The sequence below is a fragment of the Gallinula chloropus genome (genome assembly GCF_964237585.1).
Source record: "Gallinula chloropus genome assembly, chromosome: 5".
Taxonomy (NCBI): Eukaryota; Metazoa; Chordata; class Aves; order Gruiformes; family Rallidae; genus Gallinula; species Gallinula chloropus.
In genome coordinates, this window is record NC_140090.1 from 17,337,007 (window position 1) to 17,358,511 (window position 21,505).

General features: G+C 56.2%; 2 protein-coding genes across 2 annotated transcripts; one reads left to right on the top strand and one right to left on the bottom strand.

Annotated features, from left to right (window-relative positions):
• Positions 1-254: 254 nt before the first annotated feature.
• CNPPD1 (cyclin Pas1/PHO80 domain containing 1) lies at positions 255-5,288 on the bottom strand. The gene is made up of 8 exons (XM_084265167.1): positions 5,141-5,288; positions 4,806-4,908; positions 2,868-2,949; positions 2,160-2,280; positions 1,938-2,066; positions 1,708-1,769; positions 1,398-1,515; positions 255-1,074 (listed from the first exon to the last, which is right to left on the bottom strand). The coding sequence occupies exons 1-8, from the start codon at positions 5,207-5,209 to the stop codon at positions 442-444; spliced, it is 1,317 nt and encodes a 438-aa protein (XP_084121293.1). The 5' UTR covers positions 5,210-5,288; the 3' UTR covers positions 255-441.
• A 279-nt stretch (positions 5,289-5,567) lies between these two features.
• RETREG2 (reticulophagy regulator family member 2) lies at positions 5,568-21,035 on the top strand. Its single transcript, XM_084264793.1, has 9 exons — positions 5,568-5,879; positions 8,171-8,277; positions 14,587-14,617; positions 15,338-15,473; positions 16,835-16,919; positions 17,691-17,828; positions 18,170-18,264; positions 19,181-19,316; positions 20,023-21,035. The coding sequence occupies exons 1-9, from the start codon at positions 5,668-5,670 to the stop codon at positions 20,751-20,753; spliced, it is 1,671 nt and encodes a 556-aa protein (XP_084120919.1). The 5' UTR covers positions 5,568-5,667; the 3' UTR covers positions 20,754-21,035.
• Positions 21,036-21,505: the final 470 nt, after the last annotated feature.

Sequence of the window (21,505 nt, forward strand, 5' to 3'; positions counted from 1 at the left end):
TCCTCTCCAGGCACCCAACGTACCCCTGGAGTACGCTGTCCCCACACCGGGGTCACTACCCCAGCCTCTCCACCCCACACACACATCCCCCGCATCCTACATCCCACACACCACCTCTGCCCAGCACCACCAAGGGCCACCTGCTCGCTGTAGGAAGAGGTACAACACCCCCTTGCCCTAGCACCCAAGGGCCTCCCCCATCTCTACCTTCCAGTTAGTAGGTTCCCACCCCAGCACCCCAACAGCAAGCCCACTCAGCCCCAACAGCCCCCAAAGTGAAAGACATCCCTGTCCTGGGTGAGGAGACACAAATGCTGGTTTGGAAGTTAACACAGGGCCCTCCAGCCCTGCGCAGCCCCAGGGCCAGGGGTCCCAGAAGTGCAAGGGAGTGAGTTGTGCCACACTAGGAGGGAAGGGGAACGGGGCCGCTGCCCCATCCTCCTAGCTGGGAAAAATGAAGCTCTTGATTCTCCCGAGATCCATGGCAGTGTGCAGGGAGCACTGCCTCAGCCCCAGCGGCTCCAGCCAGTCCTTGTGGTTGGGGGCTGCATCCCATGTGGGGCCCGCCCCGGCGGAGCAGGCATGGCAGTGGAGTGCCGGCGGAGCTGGGAACACGGCGAGTCCGAAGGGGCCAGGCTGGCGGGGGGCTGCGGCAGGGGCGGTACGGTTAGATCTCTCACAGGCAGTGGGTACTCTCTGGAAGGGGCCTTGCAGGGGCTTCCTGTGTCGGGCTAGATCAGGCGCCTTTGGGTAGGACAGAGCTGTCATCACGCTGCCCCACAAGTAGAGCGCAGTTGCCGTGACACCCCCGCGACGCGGCTCCTCGGTGGTCTCGTTCTCCCCCAGGCAACGGCTGGTGCCGGCTGGGGAGACGTCGGGCAGCACAGGCTGGGGCTGGTCGGGGGCTGGGGCTGGCTGTGCACCCAGCTGGCAGCCACCCTCCTCGGGGAACAGCGCGGGCTGGGGTGCTGCGGGGCTAACGCTCCTCGTGCACAGGGACCGGTGCATCACGGTGACGGAGGCGAAGACAGCGGCGAAGCCGGTCAGGTACATCACGCCCAGGAGGCAGGCCAGCTGCGGAGGAGCCAGTGGTTAGCCCAGACCCCCAGCAGCCCCCACAGGCAGCCACCACCCAGCGTGGCCATGCACAGACCCAGCAGTTCCTGTTTAAATCCCCACACAGCACCCAGTTCCCCCCATACCCCCACTCGTAAGGCACAGGCTCCCCCAGCACCAGGCAGCTTCAAATCAGCATCTTGCACTTTCCAACAGCTTCCCTTCCCAACAGGGGCTAAGCCAAGCTGCTGTTCCCACTGGAGAAGATGGCCCTGCTCCAAACTCATGGCCTGCTGCCATCACTCCAAACCCAGCAAGGAGGTGCTGCCCCATGCCCTCACCTTCACCACTTGCTGGTAGAACTGGCCCAGCACGTGCTGCCAGGTGGACTGCTCCATGAGGACGCACAGATCCGTGTAGGTGAACCAGCCACGCCACATGCCCTGCTTTTCTGCCACACTGCAGGGAAAAAGGGGCACGGTGAGCCAGGCTCGGAGAAGACCCTGCTCAGGGCCCACGGAAGGAAGCTGCAGAGCCAGCACAGGCTCACAGCTACCCCAACCTCTGACCTCACAGCGGCAGGGCTGGCTTTGAGCAGGGGTAGAGCCAGGGCTGCGGGGTAGATGAAGGACTCACACCCCCCACACCTACCGTCCTTCCAGCCAGCTCAGCACTTCAAACAGCTCCCGGGGGTCTGTGTAGAGACTCCAGTCCTGGGGGAACAGCAAAGGTCAGCACAGAGCAGGACGCCCAGCACCCAGACACATACCCCCTTCCATTTTTTCATGGGCGTAACGAGAAAAACAGAAGCCCAGGCTCCCCTGAAGGCCTCCTTCCCCCTGCCCTGTGAGACAGCTGGCCACAGCAATAGCCCCACTTACAATGGCGCTCAGAAAGTTCATCTCCAGTGTGTTTATGGTCTGGACATCCACCTTCCCTGCTGCTCCCCACTCGTCATTGAACACCTCTTCCTCCTCACCCTCATCGTACAGGTACTTGCTAGCAACCATCTAAAACGAGGACAAAGGACAGGATATCAGTCCCCCTGTGCTCCTCCAGGCCTTGCTCCAACCCAGCGATGACCCCCAGCCCACACCACTCACCATGGAGATCAAGAAGAGGTCTGAGGATGAGATCTGCTGTAGGTATTCGGGGTTCCGGTGCCGGAGTCTCTCAATGTAAACCAGTGCCAGCATCATGGAGCAGGGTGAGATGCAAGCTTCCCTGGGGGACAGGGCAAGAACCAACCCAAAGGTTACTTGTGTCCAGCCCCCACAGCACAGCTTGGCTGCTCCCTCTCCATATGCATAGGGAGGAAGTTTAGTGAGCCCCCAGGCAGACAGATCCCAGCCTTGCCAGCTCTGTGCCTGCTGTCCTGAGCTGCAGCAGGAAAGCACAGGGGATGCAGGGTGGAGAACAGAAAGCTCTGGCTCCTGCTCCCAGGCATAGCCAGCCCCAAACTGAGCAGCCCTGCCTGCCGCCAGGCATACTGTGAGGGATTGGCTGCTGAGGGCAGACTCAGGGCTCAGACTTGGCTGCACAGCGAGCTGCAGACCCAGTCTGCACAGACTCCCAGAAACAAGAGCCCCCCCCCAGCCCAGAGAGCAGGGACAACCTGAAGCAGGCCTGGCTGTGTCAGGAAGCCACTGTGCTTGCTGCCCTTGCACCTGTCCCCAGCTCCTTCTCTGACACTAATCAGGTCTTACTTAGCACAAAGTCAGTGCTGGCCCAGGGGACAGAAGTGAGTCCCAGGTGAGAGCAGAGCTCCTGTTGCTGATGGAGGACATGGACAGACAGGTTTTGCTCCTTACCGAGATACGTGAGAGACATATTTCTTCTGGAGTCTGCGGATAGGGCTGGGAGCCACTTTCTGCAGCAGCTCCACAGCAATATCTAGGACAGAAAAGCAGTGAAAGGGTTCAGATCCACAGGGCACAGCCCACCTCCAGCCTTCCCCGCCGCCCCAAGCCCAGTGAGTCTCAGTGTTTGCTCAGCCCCTCAAGTTTAATTCAAGCTATAAGGGTAGGCCAGGCCTTACCTATCAGAATTTAGGGATGAGGGAAGAACAAACAAATCAGGCAGGGCAGCCAGACCAAAGCAGGAAGAGGATGTGGGTGCTCAAGGCCCAGCAGCAGTGCCAGATCCAGATTAGCATGTCTGAGTCACAGGGAGCTGCCAGCAGTCAGCTGCACAGAGCAGTTAACACCCTCCCCTGGCCCCACAAGACCTGGGGCAGCTCTTTCAGAAGCTTTTCAGGACCTGACATCAATACCAGATCTTCCCAATCCTTTGGTCCCCTCCAACCAGCACCTTCCTCCTCCAGAGCTGGTCAGCACTGACCCAGCTTCCCAAACACCACCACCCCAGTGACCCCAAGATGGTGACAGGCAACGAACTCATGGGAGCAGGAGCCCAAAGGCATGGAAGGCACTACCAGGGCAGGGAAGCAGCCAATACAGTATAACCACAGCTCCCATCTCAGCTCATTTCCACCCCCCAGCTGTGAACAAGCCTCAGCGTTGGAGCACTGAAGAGGCCAGACACTGACAGATGCTGGCAGATGGCTCCAGCAGCTCTCGTCTCACTTCTCAAAGCGGTAGGACCAGCTGGGAGCATCCCAAACAGCACCACAGCCTGGTGCTTGGCAAGAAGCGTTTGACAGGCAACTCCAGCTCCATTTTGCTGCTGAGCCCTTGGCTGACAGTTGAAAACACAGCTCATCCCAGCAGCCTCACACTTCTAGCTCTCAGGGGAAGCATCACCACACCACCTCTTCTCTCCACATCTCTCTCTCTTTTCTGTGTCTTTCCAGCAACTAAGAGAACGGCTGTAATCCCACGGGAATTACTTGCCTGTCAGCAGCCACCAAGCTCAGGAACACACTGCTCTACAGGACCTGCCCAGGTCATTCACATCACACCACTGCTGGGACCCACAGCCAGGCAGACACAGCTCCAGCCACCCAGGTGCAGCTCCCAGCCTCTCACACTGCTGCTACTCTGGCTCCCAGCAGCACCCAGGCGGGAAGTCACCTGGCCCTGCTCCATCCCCTCACGCCCAGCATCACCCTCCTCGCTGAGGTACACCACAGGGAGCCTCTCGGTGGCTTCAGACTGTTTCCCCAAATACATCACAAGAGGTTTGAATGCAAGCACATTTCCCTGCCCACTCAGTGCCCCTGCAAGCTGTGTGAGGGCACAGACACTGGAACTGCTAATTCAACCCCGCTGCAAAGGCCCTCCAGCAAACCGCTGCTTGCCCTTGACCACTCCTCTCTGCTACCACCTGCACCGACTCCTCAGCCTCAACCCAGCTGCCTCCTTCTGCTCCCTTAAACACCACTGAATCAGCATGGAAAAACAAGGGTTGCAATCCCGATAAGCATCAGGAGCTTGTCTCCTTGGTGCTCACAACTAGAAGCTAAACAAACTCCCCAGCACTTTGCAGAGCACACCTCTCACCAGAGGGACATGGCCTTCACTGCCAAAGAATTCACAAGCAACCTAAAGGACTCTTCACACCAATGAGGTGCCAAAAATGCAGCAGCAGGACAGACAGGGCAATAAAACAGAGCGCTGGAGCCACGAGGTTCTGGCATCTGGCCTGTTGCTCTGCACAGAGCGAGAAAGGCTGGGCAAGGGTGGGATTTGGCACCGGGGAGGGAGCTGGTGACTTGTCGGTCTCAGCCCCTGGGCTAATTCCAACCCCCTTGACTCAGCATTCCCATCTAGGGACACTCAGCAACCCACCTGCCACAGGGCTGGAGAGATTATCCAGGCTGCAGTCTTTGTCCCAGCCATAATAGAGCCGCTTCCGCACCCTCTCGCTCAGCTGCTGGTGCCTGGGCAGGAACTGCAGGCAGACGTGGGCCAAGTGAGGAAAGCCCTGCGGCGCTCCCCGCACCGGGCTCCCCACCCTGACCCAGCTCAGGGGGCACAAGGGTGCCGGCGGGGCCCCCGAGAGCCCAACCGGGGGCTCCGATGTGGGCTCACACGGGGACCGAGGAGGGAACGCCCCGGGAGCCCGCGAAGCCGGGCAGGGGCTGGGCCGGGGACACAGGGCGCCCCAGGAGGGCGGCGCTCACCGTGAACTCCTGGAAGCCGCTGAGGGAGAAGGCGCCCTCCTCGTCCAGCAGCAGCCCGTCCAGGTCCATCCCGCCCGCCGCCGGGGCCGCGGGGTCCCCACCGACAGCGCTGGGCCGCCTGCGAGACCGGCTCCCCACCCCTGTAGCTGACGCGTACTGATCCCGCTCCGAAGGCGAGCGCCCGGCCGGAGTGTCGGGCCGCTCCGAGGCCTGTGACCGGAGCGGAGGCCGCGAAGCCGCTACCGGGCCACCGCCTCCTCCCGCCGCCGCCCTTCCTCTTCCGGTGCAGGAGGCGCGGCTCGCGTTGCGCCTGCGCAGAGCGCCCGCCGCTCCTGCCCCCCCCTCTCCCCGGGGGCGCATGTGCGGCCGGTCCCTCCCCGCCGCGGGGCGGGCGGCGCATGCGCGCGGCGCCAGCGGCCGCCGGTCCCCGTCAGGCGGTGCCGCCCGCCCGGGCCGGTGCAGCGCCCGCCGCCCCTTCCCGCCGGCGGTGACAGCCTTCCCTCCCTCCCCCCATCCCTCCCGCAGCCATGGCGAGCGGCCGGGCCGAGGAGGCGGCGGCCGCGGCGGCCGAGGAAGAAGAGGAGGAGGCGGCGGCCGCGGCGGCGGAGCGCCTGGCGGCGGCGCTGCGGCAGCGGCTGCGGGGCTGGGAGGCTGCGCTGGCGGCGGCGCAACGGCTGCTGGTGTGGGAGAGGCCGTTGTACAGCCTGGTTACCGCCGCCGCGCTCAGCGGGGCCCTCTGGTGAGCTGAGCTGGGCCGGGGCTAGGCCGCGGGGCGGGGCGGGGGGGGGTCGGACCGGCAGCGGGGCCTGCCCCGCCGGGATGCTGCCCGTCCGGCCCTTGGCGGCGGCGAGGTCCCCGGGGGTCGGTAGCGATGCCCCCGGGTGCCCGCGGCTCGCACCTGTGCAGCAGAGCGGTGGCGGCGCGGGCTGTGCTTAGCCAGGGGCGACCGCGCCGCTTCCCTCAGGCGAGCGCGGACAGGCCCCTCCCTGAGGGGAGAGGGCGCCGGGGGCCGGGGCAGGGTTGGCCCCGCGATAACGACGCGCAGCTCAGCCCGGCTGGAGCCTCGCCCGGGCACGTTTCTGGTTAATTTTTGCTCCCGGGCTTTATCGGTTGGCTTCACCCCGTAATCGCAGCCAGAAAGCCCCGCGGCCGCCTCCCGGGCCGTGCTTTCTGTCAGCCCTTCCACTCCTTAACAGCCTTTCCGGAGGGTGCGGATTTGTCGCGCCGAGGCCACTCGGTTTGGGGGCGAGCACGTTGCCCCCCCCCTGCCCTGCCATCCCCTCTCCTCTGCGGCTCAGGCAGGGCGGCAGCTCCAGGAGCCGGGAGCCTGAGTGGCAGGGCCCAGCTGTGGAGGGGGAATGAGAAACATCCTGTTTGTTTGTATAAACAGTGAGTCAGTTTTACTGGCAAAAACACTCTCAGCCAGCGGCTCTCCCAGCTGGAAAGGGCAGAACTCGGACAGGGAAAGAGTTAAATGTTGGTTGTAGACGAGATAGAAAGAGACAGACTGAAGCCAGAGGAGGGGAAAGTATGTGACTTAACAGCCTTTGAAGTCGCTAGGAAGAGGCCGCTTAGGTTCTGCTTCCTCATCCGTGCAGTTATCACAGGCAGAGATGGTAACTGGGCACATAAATGGGTTTGGACTCCTCTACCAGCTGGAAAGGTCTGACAGCAGAGCTTTGAAGCTAGTGAGAGGGGAAGAGGTGAGTGAGATGTTGGGATGACGGACAGTGATGGCTAAGGGACCGTGCAAAAAAAGCTTAAGAAGCACAAAGAGTGCCCAGAATATGGGACAGCAGAAAGAGTTTTAAATATGGAGGGGAAGGAATTATTTACAGTCCCATGGAGGATTCAGCCAGCATCCTTCAACCCACAAATGAGGTAGAATAGGAGGAAATTCTTCCAAAGCTGATATGTTAAGCTACAGAATCATTGTCCCATGAGAAGGGATAAAAATGTTGCTTAGGTCATTGTAGCTCATGGAAAATGTGCAGCTTTTGCTCTGTGCTGCCCAGTGAGGCAGAGCTCCCTTCTGAGTCCTGACTCTGGCTTGGTGGGAAGCACAGCCCCCCCTGCACTGCATGGTCAGATGCTCTCTGATTCCGATCGTTGTCTGGTGCCTTTGAGATTAGTTATTGGCAGGTAACTTGCTGAAGAGGAGCAGGGGAAATAGCGAGGCGGCTCTTCCATGCTGGAGAGGAGTGTTTGCTGGAGGGGAGAGAGGCAATGCACTTCTGGCATTTCCTTCTGGAGTGGCTTAAAAAGAGCCCCTCTGAGCTGAAGGGAAGTGCTGATGCTCAGAGGAAAGGAGGAATGCAGACGGTCACTGCTGGCACAAGCGCCAGGCTGGGACCTTTGCTGTTGAATCTGTGTGGAGTGGAGAGATAAACTCTTTGATGGTTGGATTGCACAACTAGGTGAGAGTAGAGCGGTGTGAGCTGGCAGCTGGCTCAAGCCAGCGTGGTGATGAAGGACATGAAAGCTTTTAACGATAGCGTTGAGTGAGCAACTAAACCATTTAAGTGCTAGGCTCTGATGAAACAGGGAGAGGCTTGTGATAAAAGAACCAGCATCTAGAAGGAGGTTCAGGTTGTGTTAGGGTGCTACCTGCTACAATCCTGGGCCCTGTGATGGCAGAGGATGTAAGTTTTCAGCAAGCAGGCGGATTTCAACCAGTCTTCTGTGACAGCAGTCTGTATTGACATTATTTTAAGCCTCCATCTTGAGGATTCAGAGGGACTTGTAGTTGTACCAGGGAGCATTAGCTTTGTTTTACAACCAAAGGAGGAGCTTGGAGACGGGAGGAGAGCACTGGGAGATGGCAGGTAGTCAGCTGGTGGAGGGCAGAGGCACCATTTGAGAAGGTGCTGGTGGCAGGGGTGGGTGCCTGCAAAGCATGGTGCCTGCTGCAGTGGCTGGTAGCAGTGGGATGTTTCTGCCCTGCCATACACTGAGCCATGTCTGTTTGCTCACCAGGAGCAGTAATTTGCTGCCGTTTCCCTGCCTAACAGTCTCTTGTTTGATTTCTAGGTTGTTTTCCTCCACCTCCCTGAGACCCCTCTTTCTCCTCAGCATGTCCCTTCTTGGCATCCTCTTGCTGGAGAGGTGGAAGCCCAGGTTCCTGTTTGATTTCTCAGGTATGTGATGAGTAGCACTGTAGCTAGTGACACAGTTGTAGTGTTACCAGCTGCTGGGCAGTGGCCACAGCCGGTCCCTTCCTGGCTCTCTCATAAGTCACATAAGCCCTCTTTGCACTGCAGGCTTTGGAGCTGCCTCTTGCCAATCTATGTCACAGTTTTTAGGGTGTATCTTACTGCTCTGGGCATGGGGAGCATTGCTCCTGGTGCTGAGAAGTTCTGGGAGTAGCTCATTTTGAGAGTGACTAAGGGGGCCCAGCTAGCTTGTCAGGGAAGCTGATGACAAGGCTGATGATGCATTGTTTCTGCTGCATGCTTTCTCTCCTGCAAATGTCATGAGCATATATGTCTGAGCATATATGGCCAGCTGGACTGAGGGAAGGAAACAGGGAGGAGGGGGATTGAGGTGTGGTGGGTTGACCCTGGCTGGAGGCCAGATGCACAGCAAAGCTGCTCTGTCACCCCCTCCTCAGCTGGACAGGGCAGAGAAGATACAAGGGAAGTTTTGTGGGTTGAGATAAGGACAGGGAGAGATCACTCACCAGTTACTGTCACGGGCAAAACGGACTTGAATCAGAGTAGGATAATGAGAAATAAAGCCAAATCTTAAAATGCCTTCCCCCCTTCTTCTTTCCAGGCTTGACTTTATTTCCAAATTCTCTACCTCCTTCCCCACCCCCTAGGAATGCAGGGGAATGGGGGTTGGGGTCAGTTCATCGCACATTGTCTCTGCTGCTCCTTCCTCCTCTGCAGGAGGACTCCTCATGCTCTTTCCCTGCTCCAGCGTGGGTCCCTTCCACAGGGTCCTGCTGCAGCTTGGGCTCCTCTCTCCATGGGTCCTGCTGGGAGCCTGCTCCAGTGCAGGGTTCCCACAGGGGCACAGCCTCCCTCAGGCACCCACCTGCTGTGGCGTGGGGTCCTCCACGTGCTGCAGGTGGGTGTCTGCTCCATCATTAGCCTCCTCAGGCTGCTGGGGGACAGCCTGCTCCACTGTGGCCTTCTACACAGGCTGAAGGGGAATCTCTGCTCCAGTGCCTGGAGCTCCTCCTCTCCCTCCTTCACTGACCTCGCTGTCTGCAGAGTTGTTCCTCTCACGTCTCCTCACCCATCTCTCTGGCTGCAGTTGCTCTGGGTGTTCCTCCCCCTCCTTAAATATGTTATCCCAGAGGCGCTGCCAGCAGTGGCTCTACAGGACATGGGGGGAAAAGCTTCTAGCAGCTTCTCTCACCCCTGTAGCCCCATCTACCCCCCCAACCTTGCCACACAAACCCAGTGCAGTTGGTGTTAAGTGTGGAATGGGCTTTTATCCCCTGGAAGAGGCAGAGCGGATGCGAGCCACCTCTCCTTGAGGCAGGTAGTGGAGTGGATGATGAGGTCTGACAGCAGGGACAGTGAGTGTATTGTACCTGTATGGAACAGCATCTGGTCTCCATCTAATCAGTGAGTCTGGTCACTTGGCTTATCTTTCCTGCTTATTGAAGGGTCTTTCCAACATGAGACACAATCAACAAGAGGAGTAGCCTTCTAACGCCGATAGCTGTAGGTTGTCTGCTTTGAGTGCCTCCTTCACTGGAGTTCATTAACTGGCTGGACCCAGAGCTGCTTGCTGCATCTACTGCTGCTGCTCAAAGGCGGCTCGGGGCCCTCCATCCCTGCCCACTTACTCCAGGGAGGGTTTCTGAATGAAAGCCCCTCTATATGTGTGTTTCTAAGGTGCCCTGTATTTGACCTAAAAGGGTACTGACTTAAAGGGTGCTTTCACAGAGGTCCTGATAAGATTAGATAGGTTTCAGTGAAGTCTTAAAGCTGTTTGCTTTGTGTGGTTCAGGTAACGAGGCAGCCAAACTGGATTGGCCAATTTAATTTCCTGCTTATCCATGTTAGTTTTTTAAGGGAATAGTTTAAAGCCAACCCAAAACATCTCACTTGAAACATGTCCAGAAATGCAGAAGCCTGATGTCCAGAACAGAATGGTGTTATTGATGCAGGTGGGAGTAAGCTGCTCCAGCGAGTACCAGCAGCCTGTAGACGTTCTGTTATCACAAGAGAAGTAGGAAATCCAAACCAGTATCAGTTGATATTCTGCAGAGCAGTAAGGAATGGAAAAAAAACCCAAACCAAAACAAATGAAAACCCAACAACCAAAAAAAAGAACCCAAAACCAAAAGAACACAGTGGGGGCTGGGCTGATCTGGTGTCATCAGCTCTGCAAGAAGTCACTGCACATCTGTCTGTGCCGCTCCTTGGTGCTGTTCCTCCGTGTACTTCACTCCTTGGTGCTGTTCCTCCCCGTACTTCACTCCTTGCTGCTCTTCTGCTGCTGACAGCGAAGAACAGGGACACCTTTCTGATGTGCCTGGTTAGGTTGCAGCCCTGATTTCAACATGGTCCACTGGATCGTGTCTCCCCAGCCTCCGCAAGGAAGGAGCGTCGCTCTGCATCCCGAGGGGCCTTCTGTTGCGCTGGTGCTGGTGAATACTTTGGGGTTCTTGTGTGGCTCTTGCTTCCTGATGGAGCAGAGCTGCAGCTTTGTGGCTTTCTGTCATGGTTTAACCCCAGGTGGCAGCTAAGCCCCACGCAGCTGCTGGCTCAGCCGCCCCCAGCGGGGTGAGGGAGAGAACTGGAAGAGTAAAAGTGAGAAAACTGGTGGGCTGAGGTAAAGGCAGTCGGATAGAGAAAGCAAAAGCTGCACATGCAAGCAAAACAAAACAAGGAACTCATTCTCCATTTCCCATGGGCAGGCAGGTGTTCAGCCATCCCCAGGAAGGCAGGGCTCCATCACGTGTAAAATTACTTGGGAAGACAAAAGGCATCACTCCCAATGTCCCCCCACCCTTCCTTCTTTTTCCTCCTATTTTAAGCGCTGAACCTGATGGTATGAAATATCCCTTTGGTCAGTTGGGGTCAGCTGTCCCAGCTGTGTCCCCTCCTTGTGCACCCCCAGCTACTTGCTGGTGGGGTAGGGTGAGGAGCAGCAAAGGTTTCAACCCTGTGTAAGCACTGCTCAGCGCTAACAGAAACATCCCTGTGTTATCAACAGTTTTCAGCACAAATCCAAAACACAGCCCCACACTAGCTACTATGAAGAAAATTAACTCTCTCCCAGCCAAAATAAGCACATTTTCCTCCTCAGTCCTTCCTGTAAGCCTTTCCTGGAGCTTTTGGAAGTAGGTCAGCACCACGCCTTCAAGAGTCGGCATGTGTATGCACAAACCTCGGCTTGTGGCAGCCTAGTATGTCTCGAGTAATTGCTTTAAATGCCACTTCTGAAACAACACTGAACCCTCAGCGTGTAGTTACAGTTACTCACTCTCTGTGATCAGGCAGGCGCTAACAGCAAGGAGAGGCAGGACCTTTTTAGGTCTGTCAGAAGGGACTGTGTGTTTTCAGCTCCCACGCAGGGCATTTTCTCCCTATGTAACCACCTCTCTGTGGGGTTCCTTTTAAATGTTGCTTATGGATTTAGGAAGCACCCCCACCTCCTCCTGAAACAGGTATTGAGTAGGGTAGGATTGTTTTCTGTAGCATTGTTAGGCAGCGTTTTGGTCAGCGTGGAAGAGCGCAGCTTTAGCAAAGCCGGCGTTGCAGTTGGACGCTGGTACTCCTTAAAAAGGGCCCCCACATTCCAGCTGAGGTTTACACAGAGATGAAGGATGCCTCGTGGGGAAGTGTTGAAAACCTGTAAGAGCCAAAGAATCCATCAGCAATAATTTGTCACTACCAACATGTAACCTAAACTCTCGCGTGTCTGACTGGTCTCCCAGAGAGTCTGGTGTGTGTCAAGTGGTTTGTGTGAATCCACAGTCTGGTGTGAAATGCCGACAGCAAGATTTCAGCTGGTTATTGATGATCTGAGGCCAGCTGTGGGTCTCCTGTTTGCTGGTTTTGTTTTACCAGTGTAGACGGTATCGCAGCACGGGTTGGAGTGAAGGTTTATTGCAGCTGGGCTGTTCCTCCAGCTGCTGTGAGACCGGGGTGCCCTGGGATGGACAAGCGCTCCACCTGCCACAGGAGGAAAGATGCTGTTGGTTTGAGAGGCAGGCTGTGTTTTGCCGGTTAGCTGAAATCACATGAGCGCTCTGCAGCCTGCTGACACGTTCTGCAGCTCCCCCAGGTATTTGAACCCTTCCGAAGCAGCAGGGAGAACTGTTTCACTCCCTCTGCTGGCATATTTGGGATGGCTTGGGTTACTGCAGCCAGTCAGAGAGGCCTGGGCTTCCTGTGCTGTCCTTGTGTACTCTGTTGCTGGTACATCTGTCTGGCAGAGTACAGCGAGCGTGCCAGCCCCCCGTTTGGTGGCTGGTACAGCCAGCACCACCAGCCAGCACAGCCAAACAGTGCCAAACACGGTTTATTTGGCCCTGTAGTGCAGGTAATGGCTGAGGCTCTGAAGTACAGCTGGACATCTGCATGCTGTGATTAAGCAGCTTTAGATTCCTGAGCACAACAACACAATACAGCAATGGTGGTTCCAGGAGAGAAGCAACCACCCCGTGGGGGTGGAGCTGCATCCATAGCACTCCCTTTGCACCCCGAGCTCCCTTTGTGAGCAGTGCTTGCCAGCCACCCTGCCCAACAGCCGTGGGCAGAGGAGCGGATGGGCATCCCAGTCTGAGAGCAGTTGACTCCTCTTGTCAGGCCCGATTACTGGAAATCTGGGTCACGCTCTCAAAGAATCGCCTCCTCCCCTGGGCGGGTGGCCTCCCGCTCCACTGCGCTGTGTGAGCCGGCTGCTGCGGTGCCTGCAGCGCTGGGAGGAGTCTGACACACTTGGCCCTAAGTCCCCTGTCTTGGGAGGACGGTGGCAAGGCTGCTACAAGCAGTTGCTGTCTTCTGCGGCTTGAACCGGCGTCTGAAGCCTCACTGGGTGTTGGCAGTGACTGATGTTCACCTCTTCCACGCGTTTCCCCGGGGGAGTTGTTGCCACTCTTGGGCTTTGCATCTAGCTGGTGACTCTGGGGAGGATTCAAACCCTTTTTTGCTCCTGTTGCACTTTTAAGCTAGTTTCCAGCAAGCAGCCTGGACTTTGAACATAAACTCCCTACCTTTATTTTAGTCCCCTTTATGTGGTGACGTGTAGCATGGGGGATAGGGATTCTTAGAACCTCTTGGACAGCCTGAACCAAGTGTGCTGTTGGCCAGACAGCATCAACGATGTATGTGTATGTGTCCCTGCCAGCTTTAGGGCCTTCGTCTGGCAGGTAGAGGCCTCAAGAGGCTTTTACAGAATGATCAGGGCATGTTAAACCCAGGAGACTTAGAGAACATTGCTGAAAGAGCTTTGGCCAAGCCCTCTACATCCCACACAGTAATCAGCTAGCCACTAGGACACCCAAACCCATGGGTCCAGTTGTCACAGAAATATTTGGGGTTTTTTACTTCTGTAAAGCTAAAGGCAGGGCATAATGATATGGGACCTCTGCCCCTGAAACACTGCTGTTTGATCATCGCAGGGTTGGGCGCAGGGAATAATGGGAGCAGCTTTCCCTTGCTTGTCCAGACTGCCAGACCTTAGGCATGTAGTTATATCTGTGCCTGGCACGAAGAGCTGTCAAGGGATATAAAGGAGCCCTAAGATTAGATAATTATACACAAGACTGCTATTTGTTACTTAATCCCATGGGAATGGACAGAGACAGTGGGGACATCTCTGGTATTTGTACCCAGCATTCTGCCAGGGATTGTGGTCTGGGCTGGTCGGTGGGAGCTGCGGCTCTGGCCTGCGGGTGCCGGTTTGAGCTCTGCAGCTTTGGGAGCTGAAGCTCTGCCCAGCTCAGGCAGCGTGCTGGCAGCGCTCTGGGAGTGACGAGGGCCAGGCAGCTGTGCTGAGGGTGGCACTGTCCAGGCGCCGGGGTTGGCACTGTCCAGGCGCCGGGGTTGGCACTGCCCAGGCGCCGGGGGTGGCACTGCCCAGGCGCCGGGGGTGGCACTGCCCAGGTGCCAGGGGTGGCACTGTCCCAGCGCTGGGGCCGGCTGTACAGTCCCTGCAGTGGAGACCCTGCCTGCTGGTGGCAGGTTGCACCTCAGAGACAGCGTTGTGCTGCATGTTTGCCAAGGCAGGTTGCAGGGTGTGCTGGGACACCTTGAGCCAAGGCTCTGGCTGCTTTGAGTCTCCAGGCACGCTTCACCGAAGCCGTGCAGCTCAGACTGCCAGCCAGTGATTCCTGCTTGCATGAGAGCACGAGGAATGTCCCCAGGGTGCATCCCTAGCTAAGGATGATCCATCTCCAGCTCAGCTCGGTTCCAGTGGTAGAAACGTCGGGTTGTGTTTTTCCCGTGGCTGACTAATGTGCTGTGTTCTCTCTACAGCACAGCCGTCGGAGGAGCCAGGAGGGGAGAGGTAAGCTCACTGATGTGTTCCTTGGTCTGAGGGGAGAGTGGGCAAGCTTTCCTTTAGTATGGTGATCTCACCTGCCCTTTTGGCTGTTGTCAATAGACTGCGTGGCTCCTGTTGTGAAACGTTGGTTGTGGTTTCTCTTGCACTGGGAGCTGCTTAGCAGCTGGGGAGCCACAGCTTGAGGCTCTGGGGAAAGCGGATGTTCTTTCACTAGCAATAAAGCTCAGGTGCTTCTGATGTGAGGAACTCTCAAGTTTCATCCCTGTATCTATCCTAGACTGTCTTAAGAATCCTACAGAAAGAAGGAAATCCCCAAGACTGACTTTTGCAGACCACACGTGCTACCTGTGGTGGCTCAGCTTGTGTCCTGTGCCTTGCCATGGTCACAGGCCTGAGCACCATGGACTTGGTGCCAGAGGAGGCCACCTCTAGAGCTCCCATCTGGGGGGCTTTGAGTAAACCTCTTTGCATCTCAGGCCCGTGGCATGGGGATGCTGTGGCACAGTGTCTGCTGCTGCTTGGCTCGGGTGTCTCTTGGCTCTCCTCCTGGTTAAAGGGAAAAAGTATCTCTAAGTCAAGTGTCTTCCACAGTTCAGTTGAAGATGCAGTCAGTGTTGTTGAGCCTTTGAGTAGGGATCTCCACTTCCCAGTGCAGCTGTTTCACCCTTCCCCAACAAAACAGACTGTGTCAAAGATTGTCTTCTTGCTCTTGTCTGTCTCTAGTGAGGGGGTGACTTCAGGGGCACAGCCTCACCTGCTCAGTGTCCCTGAGCTGTGCCACTGTCTGGCAGAGAGCTGGGTCACCTTCAGGCTGTACCTGCAGGAACTGCTACAGTACAAGAGGCAAAATCCAGCCAAGGTAAGCTGGAGATACCTGCTCTTCTGTGCAGGGGCTTTTCTTTCCATTATCAGTGGCCTAGGAGGCGGAAGAATGACAAATCAGTGTCTTTATGTTTGCTGTCCCTGTTTAATGCTTGCTGTTCATTCCTTTCAGACTTTGTGCCGCAGGAAGCTTAAATAATGAGTAGTTTGCTTTCAGTAGTAGTAAACTGGGGCTGCAGGTGACCCCTCCTTTGAGTGGCTAGCAGCACTTAGTTCTATTTCTTAGTGTGCAAAGGAAGCCTTAGATTGGGAGTGGGGAGAAAAGGGGGGAGCCTGCAGACTCTACCCCTTCCACAGGCTGCATTCAGCCTTTAAGCTGGTCCTACCTATTTTTGTCTAGCCAAGGTTGTAGCTAGGTGAGTCCAAACACAGCGTGTGGAACCCTGTCATGAACCATGTTCTGATGGCTGCAACCTGTGGTGTTTGGAAAGAGGTTGTAGGCAGGAGTTGGCTTCACAAAAAGGGGTACAGAACAGCCAGTAGGACTGTTGTGAGGCTTCCTGGGGTCCAGTGTGCTAAAAGGAGTGGGGTTCTGTCACTGCTGATTGCTCCTGTTTAAACACTGTCCCAGTTAGAGGGAGTAGGACCAGGACCAAGATGCCCATAAAGCATGAATTCATTGGGAGCAAAGCCCTCAGAGCACCCCAGCTTTTGTAGAACCTTTCCATTACAAATGAAACTTTTCCTTGCTAGATTTAGTTGACACTTGCACCCATGTCCTGACTTGCAGGGTGTCTGCTTTCCCTTCTCCCCCTCCCTAGGAGAATGCAGGGATCCTGCACCATTTGCTCTCACTTCTCCCCCTCCCTAGGAGAATGCAGGGATCCTGCACCATTATGCTTCCACGTCTTCCAGAGGGAGAAAGTCCTGGTGTGGTGGGAGTGTGGGTTGTACTAATGCTTCTGCCAGCTGGTTTGTTGCGTAGCAGCAGCACAGCACCTGGTGAATCTGTAGCAGGTTCCTGTCTCTGCCAGGACACTACAGGCTTCTCCTCAAGTGCTGAGCTCTCCCCAGGGGATGTGCTCTGAAAATGGCAGTTTGCAGTATCCCATCCTCGCCTCAGGGAAGGTCCTGAAGAGCTGTCTGATAACGTTGGGTTTGTTTTGTGGGGGTCTTGGGTTACCTTGGTCTTCCTGCGCTTGACCCTCTAATGCTTATAGATTAACCCAGCCGAGCTGAGTTGTGATTGTCAGCATCTGAATGTACTCAGTGCAGTGCTGGTGTACTGACTGTCAGGAGCACCCCTCCTCGTTTTGCTCTAACTGGGTTTCCTGCACTGGTTGCGTAGATGTGTCTCTGCCTCTTGTCACTTCTGTTTGTTCCTCTCTCTTCCTTCAGTTCTGCATGAGTGTCTGTTCAGGCTGCCTGATTCTGGCTGTAGTTGGACACTATGTTCCAGGCATAATGATCTCCTACATCATTTGTGAGTATAAGCAGCTCTCGTGTCTGACTTAAGCTTAAACGTGACCTAGCTGTGCTGTCGATACGCTGGTAGGAGCATGGCTTTGGTTTCCCCGAGGGGATCTGTGCTAGATTATTAACAGGCACCGGCAAGGCGCTCCGGGAAGCCTCTTGTGTGCGTGCAGTACAGCCGCAGAGTCAGGAGAGGGAGCCGTCCCTAACACACTGCTTTCCTCTCCTGCCCACGGCTGGGGCTGTGCTGCTGGGGTTCCAGAGGAGCAGAAACTGCGGTCTCTCGGTTCCTAGAATGGGCACATCCATATGGAGAGGCTCGTTCAGCTGCATGCTTAGCAAGGAAGCTCAGCTGAGCTCTTCCACTGCATCCTGAGTCCCTGCTAACTCTGAAGACTGTTCAGGTGGTCTGCTGCTAGCACATCTACATGTGAGCTGTATGCTGCTACCCTTGTAGAGGTTTTGGTGGTTCTTACTTTAAATAACCTCATTTCAGGGGCTCTCCTGCATGTTGGGGCTGGGGTGCAGTGGCTGGACAGGGGGGCATATGCTTCATCTTAACATAAATGTGTGCTAACACGTACTGTGAGGAAAGCCTGGTTAATCAAGCAGCTTTGAAATGAGCAAGAATAACCATGGATAAGGATTTTAGGCAGCCAGGTGGGAAAGCAAATGCCACTCAGCTGCACTTCCTTTGATGCAGAGTTTCTTGCTGGCACCCCATAAAGGGCCAGGCTGTGCTTGATCTGTCTCTCACACTCCCTGCATCCTGTGTTCACAGTGCTCAGCATTCTGCTCTGGCCTCTGGTGGTCTACCACGAGCTGATCCAGAGGATGTACACGCGTTTGGAGCCTGTCCTGATGAAACTGGATTACAGTATGAAGGCAGAGACGCTGCACCACAAGCATGAGAAGAAGAGTAAGGACCCAGCTTCACTCTTGAGTTCTTCTAGTGCTGTACTCCCAGGATGGAGCCTTAGCAAAAGGACAACGGGAGAGTAGTTTGCCAACACTGCAGGGGGAAAAGCTGCACAGGAGCAGGAGAAAACGGGCTAAAAATTAAGGGTATTGGGGAGGGCAACAGGGCAGGTGATCCCTGGGAGTAGCAAATGAGAGCAGCGGATTATAGTTGTCTCTGGGAACCTTGGGCATTTGGGAAACCTGTGCTGCTTCACAGGAAGTAGTAGTAGGAGGAAAGTGATGCATAAAGGTATAAAATTCCTTTGGTCCCACGTAAAGCCTTTCTTTCCTTTCTCACAGAGCGCCAAGGGAAGAGTGAGCCTGCAGCAGGTGATGAGCCAACAGCAGAGACGGAGAGTGAGAGTGAGGCAGAGCTGTCGGGCTTCTCCCCAGTGGTAAGAGCACAAAGCACTGCAGGAACCAGTCCCTCCTCTGGTCTGTAGCAGCTGGAGGGACAAGGGATGGACTGGGTACAGCTGCATTGATAACAAACAGCAGAGAAACAAGTCATATTGCAGAATCCCAAGTGGAGAAGGGTATTAATTTGATGGAGGCCATTGTCTCCAGTCTGGGTGTTGAGAATTCAGCACCCCAGGGCTGCTGGTGCAGCAGCAGGAGGGGGGGAGCCATTCTGCAGCCTCCTGCTGACCTGTGGCATTGCTGTGACCGTTACGCTTCGCACTCAGAGAACATGGGCGCGTCTCCTAAAGAAATGAACTCCCCTGGTGTGGTGTGCAGAGGCTCCTCAGCACTGGCAAAGGGAGAGGAGCAGTAGGGGTGTCTGACACAGTTCCCAACTCTCAGTTGGGTTGGGTGGGACCTTTGGGTATGCACACCATGAACACGGACTGCGTGTCTGCCTGTACAGGAGCTCTGGGCACATGGTGGGGAGCTTCAGCTTCCAAAGGAACGCAGATGCTGAAGCACTGCCACTTGCAGAAGGCTTCCTAGGGCCCAGCCTGAATGTGAAAGCAAAGGGGCGTTTTGCTCCTTGGCAATCCCAGGAGAGGAAGAAGGATCAAAGCCTCTGAAGCTCCTGCAGGCTGAGCCCATCCTGTGCTGGCTCTTTACTGAGGGCAGGCAACGCTTCAGGCAGAGAATAATTGCAGGAAGGCCAGTGAGCTGCAGCTGTCCTACCCTGGCAGTGCAGGGACCACTTTGCCCAGCCTACAGTTTCCAAGCCCTCCCTGTGCCCTGCCCCTCCAGCAAAGGACTTCTGCCTGGGAGCTGTGGTTTGTGTGGAGGTGCCTATAGGGAGCACTGGCAGTCAGGCACCCAGGAATTTAATCCCTCTGCCTTCATCCCATGCAGGTGGATGTGAAAAAGACTGCTCTGGCCCTGTCAATCACAGATTCTGAGCTCTCTGATGAGGAGGCTTCCATCCTGGAGAGTGGGGGCTTTTCTGTCTCAAGGGCTACCACCCCACAGCTGACGGACGTTTCGGAAGGTAGGTGATGGGATGCTTTGCTGCCTTTCTGACTCTGAGAGTTTTGTCCCAGAACAACTGTCCCTCCAAACACAGGGAGAGAACCTAGCTATCTGCAGGGGGAAGACCATTAAAAGGAGGAAGCCATACTAGCAGCGCAGCATGCCCTCACTTTGTGGCTGATCATGAGCTGGTCCTCAGCAGCCTCTGATTCTGCCCTACAAGACAATGTTCTTTTGTCATTCCAACAAGACAGCAAGGCCATCCACAAAGTCCAGCAGGAATAATTGCATGGTATAGCCTGTGATGCTGGGTGAAACAGGTCAGGCACCCTGCCCTGTCAAGACGCCCAGGGAAGGGCTGGTTAGTGGTGAGGAATGTGAAGGTAACTGCTCGGATGTGGTCACTTGAGTGACTGGGGAGGAACAGGAAAGGTGACGTGCCCTACACACCATTTCCCTGACCCTGTGTGTTTTAGCAGAGAGCTCTGGATGCAGAGAGCGTGAGCTGGGGAAGGAAGTCCTCTCAGCACAGGATGAGGCTAGGCCATACCATGAGAGTGGAGGGAAGGGAATAACTGCAGTCCTCTTCCTGCTGTGCTCCCAGAGCTGGGAGGATGCCCAAAAGCAAGCCCTGGTGTGTCAGCTGTGGGGGGAAGATGAGAGGGAGGTGGCAGTGCTCTGGTTTGGGGTGAGGGGACCTGTGCCTTAACGCCGGTGTCTTTTAGACCTGGATCGGCAGAGCCTGCACAGTGAGCCGGAGGAGTCGTTTTCCAAGGACCTGGCAGAGTTTCCCTCCGTGGAAGAATATCATTCCAGAGACCTGGGACCACAGAGCGATGAAGAAGCATTTGGTGTGCCTCTGGGTCCTGAGCTTGCCCACGCTGCCCGTGAGCTGGACTCAGCAGAGAAGGAGGCGGCGGACTCTGACCTCTCCATCCTTCGCCTGGCGTCTCCTCTCCATTTTGTAAATACGCACTTCAACGGGAGCGGGCAAGCGGCCGGCGGCGACGCAGAGACTGTCCCTGCCCCGGGCCTGGGCATCTGCATTGACACCCTGAGCGAGGAGATCGTCACCACCGCCATCACCACGGCGGTGCAGAACACCCTCTCAGCCCTGCTGCGGTCCTCAGAGGCCAGCGAGGGGCCCTCCCTCTCCGAGTTCCTGCCCACCGAGCCCGAAGAGAAACTGAGCTTCCAAGCACAGCTGTCAGAGACCGAAGCGGTGGAGACAGAGACAGCAGCTTCACCGGAGGATGAGGAGGAAGCAGATGACTTTGAGCTACTGGATCAGGGGGAGCTGGAGCAAATGGATGTAGAGCTGGGGCTCGGAGAGGAGCAGGAGGCACGAGAGTCTCCTGTCGCTCCGGCTTCCCGCTCTCCCACACTTGCTGAGCTGCCAAAGCAAGGAGATGAGGAGGAGGAGGAGGCAGCGATGGCAGCAGCATCTATGTCTTAGGTCTATCTTCATGCACCCCCTTTTCCTCCATCGTCACTGGAAAGAAGGAAGAGCTCACACGGTGACCGTGCAGTGGGTTTTTAGATGTTTGTGTTGCCCGGGATGGAAATGCATCAGTGTTAATGTGCTGTGTCTGGAATAACAAATCCTTTCCATCCTTCTAGAGCCCGGCCTCTGCTGGCTGAGCGGGAGACGCCCCTGCCCTGCGGCTGGGGAGGAGCCGGCTCCTAGAAGCCTTACGCCACAATCCAAACACCGACCCCAGCAAACGCTTCCTAGTAATGGTGCAGTATTTTGGTCTGTCTTCTGTTTTGTCTTCTGTTTTGCACGCAGAGTACCGAGCTAGCTGTAGCTGCTGCTGATACCCACGTCCCCCGTAGGACATACGCAGTCTTATTTTATTGGGTTTTTAAATGGCTACAAGTGTAAATAATTTTAACTTCCACTGGTTTTGTTTCGGGGGAGGGCTGGGATGCACAGTCAGACGTGGCTCTCGGAGGCCAGGGGAAGGAAAGGGGCTTTTGGCAGGGAGGGTAGCAGTAAGGGGGTAAAAGCAGATGGGTGCCGTGCAGCGGAGAGACCCCTTCTGCGAACCACCCCCGTCTTCACGTCGCTGCTGGAACAGGGGCTCGGGCGATACCTGTTTTGTTCCCTGTCTGCTGCTGGGTGGCTGTGGGGTATTTGGCAATCAATGAAGTTCACTCCTGGCCCTGGTCGGTGCTCGCGTTTCTTCCTGCTGCCGCCTCTCCCGG